At 42.2% G+C, this 16291-nt stretch overlaps 2 protein-coding genes across 4 annotated transcripts in view; one reads left to right on the top strand and one right to left on the bottom strand.

Annotated features, from left to right (window-relative positions):
* The window catches only part of LOC137423147 (G-protein coupled receptor 146-like), a 34767-nt gene extending 24890 nt beyond the window's left edge, over positions 1-9877 (top strand). The window contains exon 2 of one of the 2 annotated variants that reach the window (XM_068109983.2): positions 6347-9877. In XM_068109983.2, the coding sequence (XP_067966084.1) occupies positions 6515-7648 (1134 nt within the window). In that variant the 5' untranslated portion in view covers positions 6347-6514 and the 3' untranslated portion in view covers positions 7649-9877. Of the gene's footprint in view, positions 1-6341 lie in introns of both variants that reach the window. The other variant, XM_068109981.2, reaches the window with a different exon arrangement.
* CHLSN (cholesin) overlaps positions 1-16291 on the bottom strand; it is a 174558-nt gene that overhangs the window by 136840 nt on the left and 21427 nt on the right. Inside the window, exon 2 of one of the 2 annotated variants that reach the window (XM_068109984.2) lies at positions 8167-8205. The exons of the other annotated variant lie outside the window; for it this stretch is intronic. Coding sequence (XP_067966085.2) covers positions 8167-8205 — 39 coding nt within the window. The remainder of the gene's footprint in view (positions 1-8166; positions 8206-16291) is intronic. 2 annotated transcript variants of the gene reach the window in all.

Below are 16291 nucleotides of genomic sequence, written 5' to 3'. Positions count from 1 at the left end.
CCATTTCATGCTTAAATTGTCAAGCTGTAACATCAAATAAAATACACAATAGCCAATGCATAAGATGAAACAAAGCACACTTCAAAGGAGGATAAAGAGTACATTTTATTTTGGCAACTCATCACACACAACATCCAAATCCGAAAACCCCATAAACCATGAGCCAAAACAGGCAAAGGAACCAACTCTCTGAGTAGTGAGCCCCCCTCTACCCCATCCAAAAAAGTATCCAATTATTTATTAGTCAACACTATTTATGATAATGCTTTGTAATTTCAGTTGTATTACTAGAACGGCACTCGGTAGAGCACATATCTCCGCCAGGCTCAACAGTTTACGCTTTGTATCCCACTGATAGGCCGGATCTGGATTCGGACCTGAACCAAAATCTAATCAGCTTGTTCTTGTCACCGAACCAACTCGTCCACCAAGTTTAGTGATAACGTGTCCACAACTTTTTTTTTTATATCATGTTATATAATCGCTTTTTGCCCGATCTCTCAATGGTGAAGATTCACTTTAAAATTTCATGTAAATATTTTTAATAAACATATTTTAAAAAATGAATCAAATCAGTCTTGTCACACATACAACCGATCCACCAAGTTTCGTCCACATCTGTCTGTAACTTTTTGAGATATCCTGCTATATATCGGTTTTAGCCCTATCTCCCAATGGTAACTAAAAATTATCTGATCCGGATCTGGATTCGAATCTTCACCAAAATTTAATTATTTCGTCCTTGTCACATACACTACCTCTCTGCCAAATTTGGTCCGAATCCGTCCACAACCTTTTGAGATATCTTGTTCACAGACAGACAGACAGGGGTGAAAACATAACCTCCAGCCACCTTCGGTGGCAGAGTAAATAACAACCATGACAGGTATTTAAATGAATATGTGGATGGATATTTAAATCATGGAAATTTAAGCAACACCAAGAGAAAAAGGAAACAGGCCGAGTTACCTGTTGCAAGAACATTCTCACATTACCGCTGTGTGACGTCACATCAGAAATGACACAGGCAATACATACTGCCAAACAGCAGAGGAGAGATTTGTGAAATAAATAAAGAAAGGGTTGTAGCACCATAAACGATGAAAAGAAAAATGCATCAATGCAAGTGGCTTTAGCAACACGGCAAATAAGACGAACAAGCTGCTCCGGCGGGGGCCCCATCGGCGTTGGCTCAAACTGCAATTAAATAAACCATTTTCTCCTTAAAGTAGCAATTTCCAAGTGCCTGGGCATGAACAAAGCAAAGAAATTTTTCCCGAGAATGAAATGTTGGCCCAGAGTCCCATCATCGTTTCCAGTAATGGAAAGCTTTTAAAAAATAAAATAAAGAAGCTCAGAGGTGGAAAGCAGTACTGACAAGAACCAGTTTCTTCCTGGTACTGTTGTCTGGTGGATATATTATTGGTAGATACCAAAAGCTATCAAAGCATGCTCAAATGTGTTGTTCGGGAATTGTTTATTTGTTAACTCCAAGATATCTCACAACTGGTTTAAAAAGAGCTATGAGAGCTGCAAGCATTATCAACACACATGGACATGATGGACATGAGGGACATGATATAAATGAATGAATGATCGTTTTAAGGCCATTTTCCCCGCTAGAGCGGGGGTTAGCCTTGCGGGCCCCATGACAATCATGGTTCCCTGTTTGAGGCAATGTTTTTATGGCCGGATGCCCTTCCTGACGCCAACCCTTGGTCGCCCCTTACGATGCGCAGGGATACGGTGTACCTATTCTAAACCGGGGTACACACCGGGATCATTCATCCCAGCAAGCTGGTACTCAATTTGCCGACCTCGGAAGGATGACAGGCTGAGTCAACCCCCCTGGCGTTAATTCAGCGATCGATCGGGATTCGAACCCAGGATCCTAGGATCCCAAGCCGGCACCCTAACCGCTAAGCCAACACCAGGCATGAGGGACATGATGATTGAGCATTATCAAAAATTCAACAAGAAGCGGTTGAAGAAGCAGTTTTCCCAAGATTAAAAAAGGACAACTGTCGAAATTGTCAAATAAAAAGTACTGTGACCTCGAAGCATAAACGCAGCCTTAAACGGAAGCGAGATGGTAATGTTGTTATCCTGTTTGGCAATACGTTCAATCATGAAAACTAGAAGAGCTCCGGCATGAAGAATTTTAATTACAATGGCACAAATAATAAGCTTCCTGAGTTGATGTTCAAAGTACAGTGAAACCGCAAAGATTACGTTTGATTTGACCACTGGTGGAGCACCACAGAACATTTTGCTCCCCGAGGGGATCGTATAAGCAACCACATACAGACGACGGTTTGTGTCAAGCCCACTCTCAGAGGTACGGATTTCATTAACACTTCACAGGCAACAAGCCACCCGTTTCCCTTAGAATTTGCCAAAGCCGCAAAGCACCCTGCCCTCGAGGAAAACAAATAAAAACTACAGAGTTCATAGAACACCTTCCCCCATTGAGTCTTCATTTTAAAAAATCAAAATAAAAAAAGGACATGAGTGGGGTCTGTGAGCAGCAAATTTGATTGGTCGAGATGATGGAAGATGATGTAATATTTACCTCTACCACAGAATGTGGATGGATGGAGGTTATGTTTTCAACCCCATCACTGTCTGTGAGCAGAATATATCTCAAATTTAGATGGATTCAGATAAAAATTGGTATACCGGTTGGATGTTTGACAAGGACGAATTGATGAGATTTTGGTGAAGATCCGGATGCAAGAATTTTTTGAATGACTCCTCACCATTGAGTGATAGGAATAAAACTGATATTTATGACAATATCTCAAAAAGGTATGGACGGATTTGAATAAAACTTGGTGGACAGGTAGGGTGCGTGACGAGGACAAATTGATATCAATTTTTGGGAAAATCCGGATCCAGATTTATTTTGCAGCACTCTTGGATCGTCATTTGTTACAACAATTCAGATCACAAACTGCAGGGAAATGGCTGTTGCAATTTTGAAAATAATCAGCAATGGAACAAACGATTTTGAAAAATAATGTGAGTGACGTTGTGGCGATGATAAAGTGACGGATGGATATTTACACATCACGGTTGCATTAAATAAAAATGGGTGGCAAACGGTGAAAAATGATTCTGCATTTATTTCAAGGAAACAGGGGTGCAGTGGAAGCAATTATACCTGCATCGTATCAGAATACGAGAGCACGAAGCACGTCAGAGGATAATGATGATAAGTGGGATCAATGACCACGAGGGAAAAAAGGAAACACCAAAGAGCCCATACTGTACAGGTCCAAAACCATTCCAGTTTTCCCAAAGAAACCTCCAAAGTATATGCAAATACGGCGCGTCATGGAAAGCAAATTTTGTGTTTAATAATGAATCAAAACATTTGGCAACGACAATGACACTTGGTGGAGAGCATACCTCCACCAGGCTGTACAGTTTTTTTGTTGTTTTTTTCCTTTTTTGTATACAACATCGAGGCTCGTGAAAGAGCTAACATTAATCACACAAAAAGTCAAACCGACACACAAAACACAAAAAATAAGGGGAACGGCAGACAAGATGGGGAGAGAGGGGGAAGGACAAACACAACATTTGAGAGCAGGGACATCGGGAGAAATGTGGGAGGGGGAGGGCTTTGGGGGAGGTGGGAGAGGTATAAAACAAATGAACACTGCAAGGACTTCCAGGAAAGAAGTTGGAATTTCCAAAAAAAAAAATAAAAGTTCACATTTTGTATCCGGCTGATAGGCCGGATCTGCATCCGGACCTTAACTAAAATCGAATTGGCTTGTTATTGTCACCTCACCAACTCATCCACCTCGTCATGCCATTCTCAGTATGCAACTTTTTGAAATGTCATGTTATATTATACATATTATCGTTTTGGCACTACCTGTCAATGGTGAAGAATCAATTAAATAATTAAATATATATATTGAACCCAGATTCGGATCTTCACTAAAATCAAATCGATTCGTCCTTGTCACACACCTAAACCATCCACCAAATCTTGTCCAAATCGGTCCACAATTTTGTGAAATCTTGTTCACAGATAGACAAACAGACGGCGTGAAAACTTAACCTCCGTCCACATTTGGTGGCAGAGGTAATGAACCATATGTTTAATCACGTATGCAAATGTGGTGGCAATTTTAACCCCGACCAACCTAACTTACTTCTATCTCTTCCAAATCTTCTTTCCCTTCTTTCCACTCCCTCAAATTTGTCAAACTTTCAGAGGTGCATCAGTGATTGCTGTGGAGTGTTTCAGGGGGAAAGGTTTTTGAAAAAAAAGAAAAGAAAAATTGATTAAAATATTTTTATTTATTTATTATTTGTAATCGCTTAATAGTGCAAAATCCTTTGTAGTTATGTGAAATGTAATATTAAATGATCTCCGACCCCATTCATTGGTGTGTGTAGGGAAGTGTTTTACGCTCCCCCAAAAATAAAAAATAAATTGATTTATTCAAAATGCCGACAGGATTAGAGCATCACCAGGCAACACCGAGAGCCCCTGATAGTACTTAATAAATCAATGATACCCAACTGCCCAGAGAAAAATAGATAAGCTAATAATATTTAATAGAAGATGATCATGATCAATTCAGAAACTAATGAGAATATATATAACCATGTGGATAATTTGCAAAAATAGATAAGTGTTCCCAATACAGACCTACAATATCATAATGAACAATGTCCACACGTGGAGCCCCACATGCACATGTTTTCTACCATGTCTACTTGCCCACAATTACTCAGATGCCAGCAAAAGTAACCTTCCACTCTCCATTGTTTTGCTCTTTCAAAAGCCATAATGTGGTTTTTTGGGGTTTTTTAAAACCATTTGCTCATCACCTGGCACTCATACAGAAAGCACAAATCAAATATTCGAAGGATTACACTAAATGACTTCCACTGAAATTATCCGAATGATGGACTCCTTCCGCAATTCAGCATGTTATGCAATACACAGCAACAGGTGTTTGCCTAGACGAGGGTTTTGGCAATCAGTAGAGCAACATCGCAAAGACAATAAGATTAAAGGGTCACCAGGCAACAGCTGCATCAATACAGATCTGGCAAAGAGATTTGTGGAAGTAGGAAGAGGAAAGGTGGGGGGAAATTACTTTGAGCTAACACTCGACCTCCTTTCATCTACACAGATGCTGATTCACACAGGATTCAACAAATATGATCCCAGGTGATCAAGCCTAACAAAAAGGGGGTAGGGCAAGGAGGTGAAGCTTTAATAGGCACTAATGAACGCACCAGCAAATAAAAAAATTAAAAAGAAAGACGTCATGCGAAGCACGATGCTTGCACAATCCATCCCTTCCCCCGCCCTCCCCCCCCCACCCCCCCCCCCCCCGTAAAAAGGTTGCCATGGATACATCAAATTGTCCATTGCATAAAGATTTTAATTGACGAACTTAATCAAATCTAGGGTCAATCGGAATGAAACATTATTTTTCAGATGAAAATTGATATTCGAAGCTTCACCTTGAGTTGACCTTTGACCTTTTGAATTTAGGCTTCTTCCTTATGACCAACTCTACCATCTGGTGAAGTTTCGTGAAGATCGGTTTAAAATTGTGACCTGTAAGCGATTGACAGACAGACAGAATAATGCACAAGACCAACCAATATATTTGAAAAATCTTCGATTTGGCAAGTAATAAATAATCGGGTAAACTGTTGGTTCTGAATTTTGGGTCTCCAAACAAATTGGATATGAGAGTACAAGGTTCGAGGGATGGGTGAAATAGTGTGGATACTCGGCACTCGAATAAGGCAGGCAAAAAGAAGGACAAGAAATGGATAGGCAAAGGTAAAAAAAAAGACAGTGACAAAGAAAATTAGACAATATAAAAAGTTTTCAGAGGATGGAGTTAAACAACCATTATATAGAAGAATAAAACATACAATAAACATTACTCTTCAGAAACTTAATGTCCACTTCTTCAGAGAGGAGTACACACCTGTACCTTAAGCATCTGTTTTGTACCTGCAAAAAGGGATTTTCGTGTTGCAAGTCACAACGTGAAGTGAAAAAGTTGAGATATTTGTGCCGAACGTTGGGCTGTGATTTTGAGAAGGCCACACTGCATGTGGTCTTCTCAGCCACAACCCTGAAATTTAAATATTTAAAAATCCGTGTCTCCGTTTTGTCACCATACATTTCTAACTGGTCACTAACATATCGTGACCACACAGTTTCAGTGTTGATTTTAATATTATCATTGTTCAAAGCCTCAATATAAACTGCTTATATGGTGGGAGTGGCGGGTTCTGAGCAAAATTTATTGTTGTCGCCACCCCTCCCCTCTTCCTGTTTCCCCAAGGACAGAGGTGGTGGACATCACCTTCATAAGTGGGGAAAGAACGAGGACCCATGTGACCAGGTTCAAGGGTGTGGAGAAGAATGCGCATGACCCTCTCACCATCCCCAAGTACATGCCAAGCCTGTGACATGTATGGTTAAAGCCAGCTTGCTCTGTGTGGCTTGTGAGCAGCCATGTGGAGTTGCTCACAATTAATTTTCTTTCCACCTGTAAATAGCTGTGCCATTGCCCTATGGATTGGCAGTGGGGCCAGCAAAGTCATCGACACAAGAACTTGTGGGATTACGTTTGGAACCAACTGCAAAGCTGAAGAAGTACTCTCGGGCACCTGCCTCGTATTTCTCATTTTGTTGTTCCCGATGGGCCTCTTTTACAATTTAAGCATCATGGTTGTGAACCTCGTCAAACATACTGCAATGGCTGCTCTGGATGTTTACTTTGTCAGTCTCGTATTTGCTAATCTATTGCAACTGTTGGCCGCAACTGGTGGGCATCTCTGGTCAAGAATACTGCCACTGCTCCAACCAACAAGCGCAGTAGCCTTGCCAACAGACGTGCAGCCCCTCATGCCCTGCCTGGTAATATTTGTCATCTTCTCTGTGAGTGCTCTGGCTGGTGCATGTTCACTCGCATTGCTCAGTCTCGATGCGAGTTTAACTCAGGCCTTGCCACGCAACCCCATGGTGAGTGCCCACAATGCTCGACAACTGTGTGCCTTCATCTGGGGTGGTGCAGTACTTGCCGCATTTCCGATTTTTTTGCTCTTCGCATGCCGCACCGAGTCTTATTGCCGAACAATGACAGAGCAGCACGATGATGGCCTACTAGACTGTCGCCGACTACAAGTACGGCCGCTGGCTGATGCAGTCACATTTTTTGCTGGTTTTGCAGTACCTCTGCTTGGAGTTGCTATCAGTGTGGTTCTCAGCTGCCACACTCGGAGAAGGGCTCTAGCTCCACCGGGTCAGCCACAAATGGATGAGGACACTGGGGAAGTGGCTACGACACGCCTTGTGCATTTTACTGTTTTGGCATATTTTGTGCTGTGGGCTCCATACCACGGACTTCTCCTCACCCGGCTTGTCGGACTTCAGCAAGTGACTGCCGGACCCAAGGAGCATATCCTAGCCGAAAGCACAATGTTGCTTACCTACGTTGCAAGCTGCATCATACCGATTTTGTACAAGCATATGCACAGTGACTTTGGTTGGAAAGTGCGGGAAACGCTAAATGGGCTACCATGTTGGCAAGCACGCCATTTCCGGCGTCACAATGCCGCTACACTGCATGAGCCAGTTGATGTCTAATGACACGACAAGTCAATGTGACAGTCCAACAGCACGTTAATCAATCCCCAAAGAGTAATAAAAAAAATGAAATCCTCCTAAATACAACAACAACATTTCACCACTCGCATTATTTAAATTAAGTGTAGTTCTTGCGCAAAAAATGTTTTTTTCAAATAACGGATTCGGTTTCGATGACAATGGCATTTCATCTGATCATGACCTCATTTTAAACGATGAATATTTAGTTGCCACATTCTCCACATTAAAAAACAAATAATTTGATGGCATTGACCGAGGATTATTTTTACGACCACCACCACAGCTGCCAATATTTTAATGACCCTGATTACTCCCATCTTGGGGGATTGGCCACAACAGGCTGGCCGGGCCTGACTGTGACTGAAGGTAATGAGGGCAGCAATTTGCAATTTGTTCACGGTCCTGGTGATAACTCGCCTCCTCTTCACGAAAGATACTGTGGGATATTTAATGCCCACAAACAAAGAAGTGCTGAGAAACGGGTGCCATGGGCTTACCTGGTTTCCGATGGACGCAGTACACATTGACACCTCATCCTGCACGCAAAACATCAGGGGGGGGGGGCGGTATATAGAACTGGGTCGAGATTCAAACCGAGGCTCGACGGCTCAAAAGCCTCCAAGCTACACTGCCAGATTCTAGGTCTAGGTCTAGGTCTAGTGAAGGTCTAGTGAAGGTCTAGTGAAGTTAATGCAACTCAGAACTCTCACAATAGTTATATTTATCCTTGTATCACTTTACGGGTAACAATAATTGTGAAAGGAACAAACTCTGGTTTCCGATACCAAATATGAAAACACTTTACCTCCATAGAGATATATACAAAGGTATTGAAAATAATTATCGAAACTCAATATCTCGGAGTCACAAACGATCGATTGCCAATGATTATTGGTTCACAATAGATTACATCAATGAACGCAAAAGAAAGGCTAATATAAATCATCTTATATACAGTATTTTGTATGAACCCTATTAACACGTTGTATACATGCGCTGCTTGTAGGAAGTTATCAATGTACTATCGTGGAACATTGTTCGTTCCGCATGTCCTGCACGACTCCCAATTCATCCAAATCGCTCGGTACCTGCCTGACCTTCTCAATTTCTGTCTCACGCAGTACAGTTTCAATCATGTTCATCTGTGCACCTTCTGCAGGCCAATCCATGGTTTCAGGTGTTGTTCGGGCTCTTTACCATCGATACATTGTTTCGCCACGTTTAATGGATGCTTGAGACGAATTTCTTTTAGAAACGCAAATTCAAACCTAATTAGTCTTGTTCCGTAGGGAATGGCATGAGGGATTAGAAGTCAGCTTGCCCATTAACGTGCAAATCATCAATACCGTTTCGGTTGACCGAGATGTAGCCCACTACTGGTGCAGTTCCTACACCTTGCTTCACTGTAAACGCCATCCATTGATGACGACTCATTTGTCGTCCCTACCATAAAACTCAAACTACTGCTGAAATATATTTGTTACACCTGGATTCATTTGTAAAGAGCACAAGTCTTTCAGCTGTGCTCATCGCCACCATTATTTGGCCCAATGTCCATTTCAATACATGTTTGATTACAAGTTCGGTGTGCGGCGCATTTTTGAGCAGCTACATATCCAGCAGGACAATTTCACGCTCAAATCTCTCTTGATGTTCTCGAGGCAACATTCACGCCTGCATTTACAGCAAAGGTGTTGACGAGATCTCTACTCCATCATTGTGAGTGATCAATGCACCTCTTGTTGTCTTCAATATGCATCAGCATACTGATGTAACGATTCCGTAATCCATACAAATGAAAAGGTGGGGCCTTTACCACGTATTTGGACAATCATTGTCAAAAATATTTATTTCAATTTAACCCAAAGAAAGGGAAATATTTTCAGTGTTTTACAATCGTTTTCATTCGTTTGGATTTAATTTCACCAAACGCTCGTTTGAAATTTTGAAATGCGATAGGGCTTTTGTCATCGAGTCTCCCACAGGCAAATGTCCTCAAGAAAAGTCATAATGGACAGAAAACAGGCAAGGTACACACCGCTGAGGAGAACTGAAGGATTTGCAAAACTCATTCCAATTGCCTTTGGTAGAACATTTTGAATTGTGCACATGCTGATAATGGGAAATAACACTGTGAATATAGCACACTGGAACATGTGATGTCATTGTGACTTTTCATCAACTGCAAATACAGCTCGTCTCCTTCAACTTTGTTTGACTAATTATTACATACCAGGTACTGGAGAACATTAAGGCAGTACAAAACGATGTAAACCTACTGACCACATATTTACATATCATCTTGCAACTCATTCTCCTCTGAGACATGCGTAGTTCCTACTCTGGGATGACAGAATGGTCCAGAGGTACGCACACTCGCCTCTAAGCTGTCTAGCCTGGGTTTGAATCCCGACGCAGCTATAAATTGTCATCCTGGTGTTTCACAGGCAGGGTGATTCAACAATGTGTGTGCCATCCCTCGGGTGGATGTTAAATTGGCTTCGTCTGCCAGCATTAGTTGGTGGACATTAAAGATCCCATGGTGTCCTTCGCGAAGAGCAGGCGATCTATCGCCGACACCATGAACAAAATTCAAAATTCCTGACCTAACCAACAGAGGACATTGTATCAGCCATACAACAGCACCCTCAGCCAAATGCCCCCACGCCTTGTGCTGCATAAAAACGAAGAAGTTCCTACTCTTTTTCCAAGTCCCAATCCACTACAAACCCCCAAAATTCCACCTTAAAGGGGAACCTAAATGCTCAGACCACCTCGATGCTAATGTATTCCTTCATACCCTATAAAATTGATATGATGCGTCTTTTTCCAATTTTCGATTTATAAAGTAAGTAATTTTGCGATTAAAGGTCAAAATCTTCTTCTTCACACTTAGCCATGACTTCAAACCCAGCAGTCGACCACCATATTCGTATTGTCTACACTAAGGGTTACAGGATGTCAAAAATACTTGGTTTGGATTAAATTTCCAAATGTACGCAGTACGATTTAACTTAGAAAGCAGAACGATTTAACTCAAATGGCGAATCATTTTGGATTTTCCAAAATATGCCGAGTCAATGGTCGATGCGTCCTTTGTGGTCATATAATAATAATAATAATTCATTTATTTTGTATAGCGCTTTTCATGAAGCCCAAAGGCGCTTTGACAGAGTGCAAAACATAATGCATAACAAAACATGAAAACAACAAGTGCAAAAAGACAAGAATCAATAGGGAAATATTTAAAGCAAAAGGAGGGAGAAGGAGAAGTGATAGTCAGGGGTTAAATGCTGTGGGTTGAATGTTGAATGCAGTGCTGAACAGGTGGGTCTTGAGTGAGTGAGGAGGAGTCTCTGATGGTGTGAGGTAGTGAGTTCCAGAGGGTGGGAGCAGCGATGGAGAAGGCCCTGTCCCCCCAGGATCTGAATTTGGTCCGGATGGGGGGGGGGGGGGTCAGGAGGTTTGTACCAGCAGAGCGGAGGTTGCGGGTGGGAGTGTGTCTGGAGAGGAGGTCAGCCAGGTAGGATGGGGCCAGGTTATGGAGGGCTTTGTAGGTCAAGAGGAGGATTTTGTACTGGATTCTCTGGGAGATGGGGAGCCAGTGAAGCTTGTAAAGGACGGGGGTGATGTGGTCACGGGTCCGGGAATGGGTGAGTAGACGGGCAGCGGAGTTCTGAATGTATTGGAGTTTATTGGTGATTGTTGAGGGTGAACCATAGAGGACCAATGTGGTTTCATGCCACACTAATGGTCAAAAGACCCTATATTTGCCAAAAATTGGACGAGGTCTGTCCGAAATACCTGAGTGCGAATCGGGCCAACAAGATGTTCACTTTTGTGCTCGGAACATTTTATAGAGCACTGTTAGGGAGCAACAGAGATGGCTATAGATCTTGTGGTTATCCACCACGATTGAGAGATGATTCCACCCCCATGATTAAGCGAAAGAAACAGCTGTTGCTCAACACTGTAAGACCATCTCTACCCACCTACCAGGACATGCACATGGGGGATTTGAGCGGTGAATCAAACCAAAATTGAAACAATTCTTCCTTGTCACACCCCCAATCTGTTCACCAAGTTTCGTCCGAATCTGTCCACAACGTTTTGAGATATTGTGCAATATATCGTTTTGTTGCCCTATCTCTCAATGGTGAAGAATCACTTAATAAATTCTCAGATCCAGATCCGGATCTTCACCAAAATCTAATCATTTCGTCCATGTCACATATCACAGCTCCCCACCAAATTTTCTCGGAATCTGTCCACAACTTTGATATATTCTGTTCACAGACAAACAGACAGGGGTGAAACAATCACCTCCATCCATCTTCGGTAGCGGAGATAAAACTCAAAACAACCACACAGCAAAAGAAGAAACAAGCAGTTTGTAAAATTAATCAGCACTGGTAATGAAAAGAAAAACCAGAAGGAAAGGTAAAAGGAATTTTGAGTATAGTACCATGAACATCTTTGGTGAATGAATGGAAGGAAATATTTGTCAAGCACCCGGTGACACTGAAATTGTCATTGAAAAAATGATTGAAAGTCATATAGTAAATGGCTATAGCAATGGTTAAAAAAAAGAGAAAACACGAATGTGTCGATGGATATGATGCCGCCCAAACGAGATGTCAACCCATTGTTACATTTGATCTCAATTAAAGGTCACGTGAGAGAAAGCGGGAAAGAGAAAAGAGAGAGAGAGGGAGAGGGAGAGAGAGAGAAATATGAGAGACATCAGATGCTTATAACTCAAGATATGGACGACAAACTGATTTTCATAGGATCTCATCCGATTGTTCCCCTCTATCCTCTTCCAAACTATCTCACTGACGACATTCATGACTTTCGACATCCACCATACCTGGTTATTATTCCTTGACAACGTACCCTTTATAGACCAGGAGCCCATGGGGGTCAGCAGAGCTGGAAAGTTAACCAATTTTCATGTATATAGCAATGGTCCATGTGCATGTCCATGTAAGGAAATGGACGTCTGCCAGGCACATTCTGGTGGGTGCCAGAAGGGCCATAAGAAAGGCACCCCAAAAGTGAGCTAGATCAGCCCTGTGAGTTAACCTGATGAAACCTACTGGAAAATGTTCGGCGTAGTCCCGGGTATCATGAATGACCACTGCCAGACATTTTCAATGGTGGGGTGTGCCCGCCAGACACCCCCCGAATGCCCCCACCCCCAAAATTGAGCGAGATCAGTTCGTAAGTTAACCCGGTGAAACCTGCAGGAAATAGTTCGGCATAGTCCCAGATATCATTAATGACCACTGCCAGACATTTTCAGTGGTAGAGTGTGCCCGCCAGACACCCCCGAATGCTGCCCCCCCCCTGCCCCCCATTGAGCTAGATGGAATTCTGAGAAAAAGCCCAATTTATCTCTTGATTCTGTGGCTTTGTAATTCACTCACAATTATCAATATAGCATGTATTTGACCAAGCCTGAACCTAGACAACAAGGTGCCAGGCGTGTTACTTTAGATGTATTACTTTTTGTGACACTTTTACTGGTATATGTGTGGGAAATAGTCAGTTTAAAATAGGAATCAAGTAGTCAAGTTCTCTTTTCACTGCAACCCAACTTATTTTATTAATGGTCAGTCATCAACACATCCAAGAAGATATTAGAAGCAGTACTGGAGGTAAGTTTTGTTACTTAAATTGCTCCCCATAGATATCATGCTGCCACCTATTATCTCATTAATTAAGCTTTAAAACTTTAAAGATTTAAGAGAAGTCTCTCCTTTGTAACTATACTCAAAATCAGTGTGTTTATGATGATGCAAAGGGGTACATGTACATCTACATCCCTTTGAATCCTTCAGGTACGTGTATGTTACCAGAATAGCGCTGAGGCCTAATCACAAAATGCAGAGAATTCACCTAACCCTCACCACCCTCCTGCTGATGCTGTCCATCCATCATATGGAGGGCCACTTGTCCATTAATTAGGCCTACCTTATCCATGTCAATGATATAGACATGTCAATGAACCTTATGCAGCCAAGGTTACTCACACTATATACCACAAGTGGAGCTGATATGCTTAGGTGTACGGTCATTAATTTTGAAGCTAAGCAATGTGAATTTATACTCTTTTCTTGATTGAGGGAAATGAAGGCATATATTTTTCGTGTCTGACTGGACCATTATGATCATTCTTGTACATGTGACTGAACCATTTACCGCAAGGTAAGCTAATGCCCATACTACGAAAAATGTCAATTTTGATTCCTCTCAAATTAATATTTAATATTACTGCAGTCATTTCTTTTTATAATGGGTGTTAGCAAAAGTGTGGCTCTGGGGATTTTTTAATACAATGCATTATTCTCACACAACAGATTTTGGTGAGCGGTGATCACGAATGTACTGTCAGCTATCACCCTTCTTGGCATCAGCATTACACAGCAGTGAAGCGTCTGAATGAACCCCTACCACCTGATGATGAATCCACCGCCAAAAAGGCTTCTATCCAAACAAGATGCTGCAGTGTCCGCCCCAAGTCGGATCAGCAGGGCCTGTTGAAAGGGACTTGTATTTTCTGTGGCAAAAGCTGTAAGAAGAAAAATGGAAAAGAGGAGCCCAGACTGAAGATATCGACAGTTGCCGGTTGTGAGTCACTTTGCCATCGGGTAAAGTCTTCAAAAAACGAACGTATCAAGAGCCTCATTCGGAGTGGCGTGGATCTGATCGCAAAAGAAGCAGAATACCACAAATCATGCCGTGTCCAGTTCCTGAGGGAGACTGACGATCAAGATAGGCCCAATGAATGGAGCTCGTCTTAGTCCTACCACAAGAGAGCATTTGCATCTCTGCTTTCATATATCCAGAATGAGGTGCTAGAAAAGCAACGATCTGTGTTAGTTAGTGATTTACTTGGCATGTACAAAGAGGAGCACACCAGTGTCGGAGGAGATGGGGCAGACGTCCAGGCCGACACAGCTCAAAATCTTACCAGGAAGGTAAAAGACCATTTCAAAGAAGAAAAAAAAATCGCAATAAAACTGGCGGACCCTCGGAAAGGCAACTTCATCTATTGTTCTGCTCTTCCAGAAGAGGATGCCAAGGCTCGCCTTTATGAGGATTCTAAATGGTATGAACAGGATAACAAGTTAATATGGGCCGCTCTCCATCTTAGATCTCTGATTATGCAGCTCCCGAAGACCAAGACCCTAAATCCTGCAACAGTCCAAAATTTGAAGGAATGCACCGCAGAGATACCAGCACAGCGGGACCTGTTCTTCAGATGTCTCCTTGGTGGCATGACAAGAACTTTAAGTGTTGCACACAAGGTTACAGTCGACCGAAAGGTAACGACAATGGCATCGGATGCCATTTACAACGGCACTCATGGTACCGTAAAACCACATGGTACCGATGTCAGCATCGAGCTCATGGTACCACAGCTCATCGTTGTTGCCAAAGATTAAATACATCAGGTTCTATCTTTTTTTTGTTTTTTTTCTCTCTATAATCAATGAGTAGAAGTGTTTTGTTTTCATGTTTAAAACATTGAAAGCATCTCCAGTTGACATTTCCATAAATTATTCCCCTGATTAATCCATACCTGTTTCAGAAGCACGCAATTTATCCAACCATAATATCGGAAACGCTTTGTTTAATTTTACGAACTTGAAGGGAAATAATAGTTTCGGCAACATATTACATTAAACAGATGACGTCAGCGTCTTTACAATACCCACGACAAATGACGTGTTATACCTTACAAATCCCTGCTTTTCCCATGACTTGAAATAAAACATCTGATTTTCAAAAGTTATGTTGCTGTTATTCCATAGTATTTTATTCTCAATTGTATTCTGATCAGGTTAACTCACAAGCTGATCCAGCTCAATTTTTGGGGTGGTGGCATTCAGGGGTGTCTGGCGGGCACACCCCACAAATGAAAATGTCTGGCAGTGGTCATTCATAATATCTGTGACTATACAACAAGAACATGCATTTTAAGGCCATTTTCCCTGCTATAGCGGGGGTTAGCCTTGCGGTCCCCGTGACAATCTTCTCCATTTTGCCCTATTTTCTGCATCTCTCCTTGTTAACCCCCTAGCCCGCATTTCTTCTTCCACCATCTTTAACCAAGTCTTTCTCGGTCTTCCCCGTCCTCTACGTCCTTCGACATTCATTTCCATCACTCTTCTCAACCAGTCACTTTCATCCTTCCTCAACACATGACCAAACCATCTCAACCTGTTCCTCTTCACAGCATAAATCACAGGCTCTATTCCCATCATCTTTCGCAATTCATCATTTGTCTTCCTCTCTCTCTCAACGATTTGATCTTTTTTTTTTTTCTCTCTCAACGATACTCCACAGATCCACCGAACCATTCGCATTTCCACTCTTTCCAGCCTTCGTTGCTGCTCTACATTCATTACCCATGTCTCGCTCCCATAAATCATAACACTTCTCACACATGCTGCATTGCTGCATACACCTTTCCCTTATTGACAAATGACGTGCAAGACCTTACAAATCCCTGCTTCTCCCATGACTTGAAATAAAACATCTGATTTTCAAAAGTTACTAGCAGAAGTACCCGGCATTGCCGGGCGGGGGAGGGAAGGGGAGGGGGGAGGGGAG

This window comes from Myxine glutinosa, chromosome 3 (assembly GCF_964187855.1).
Source record: "Myxine glutinosa chromosome 3, kmMyxGlut1.1, whole genome shotgun sequence".
In the NCBI taxonomy this organism is placed as follows: domain Eukaryota; kingdom Metazoa; phylum Chordata; class Myxini; order Myxiniformes; family Myxinidae; genus Myxine; species Myxine glutinosa.
This window is presented reverse-complemented; position numbering and strand designations above follow the sequence as displayed.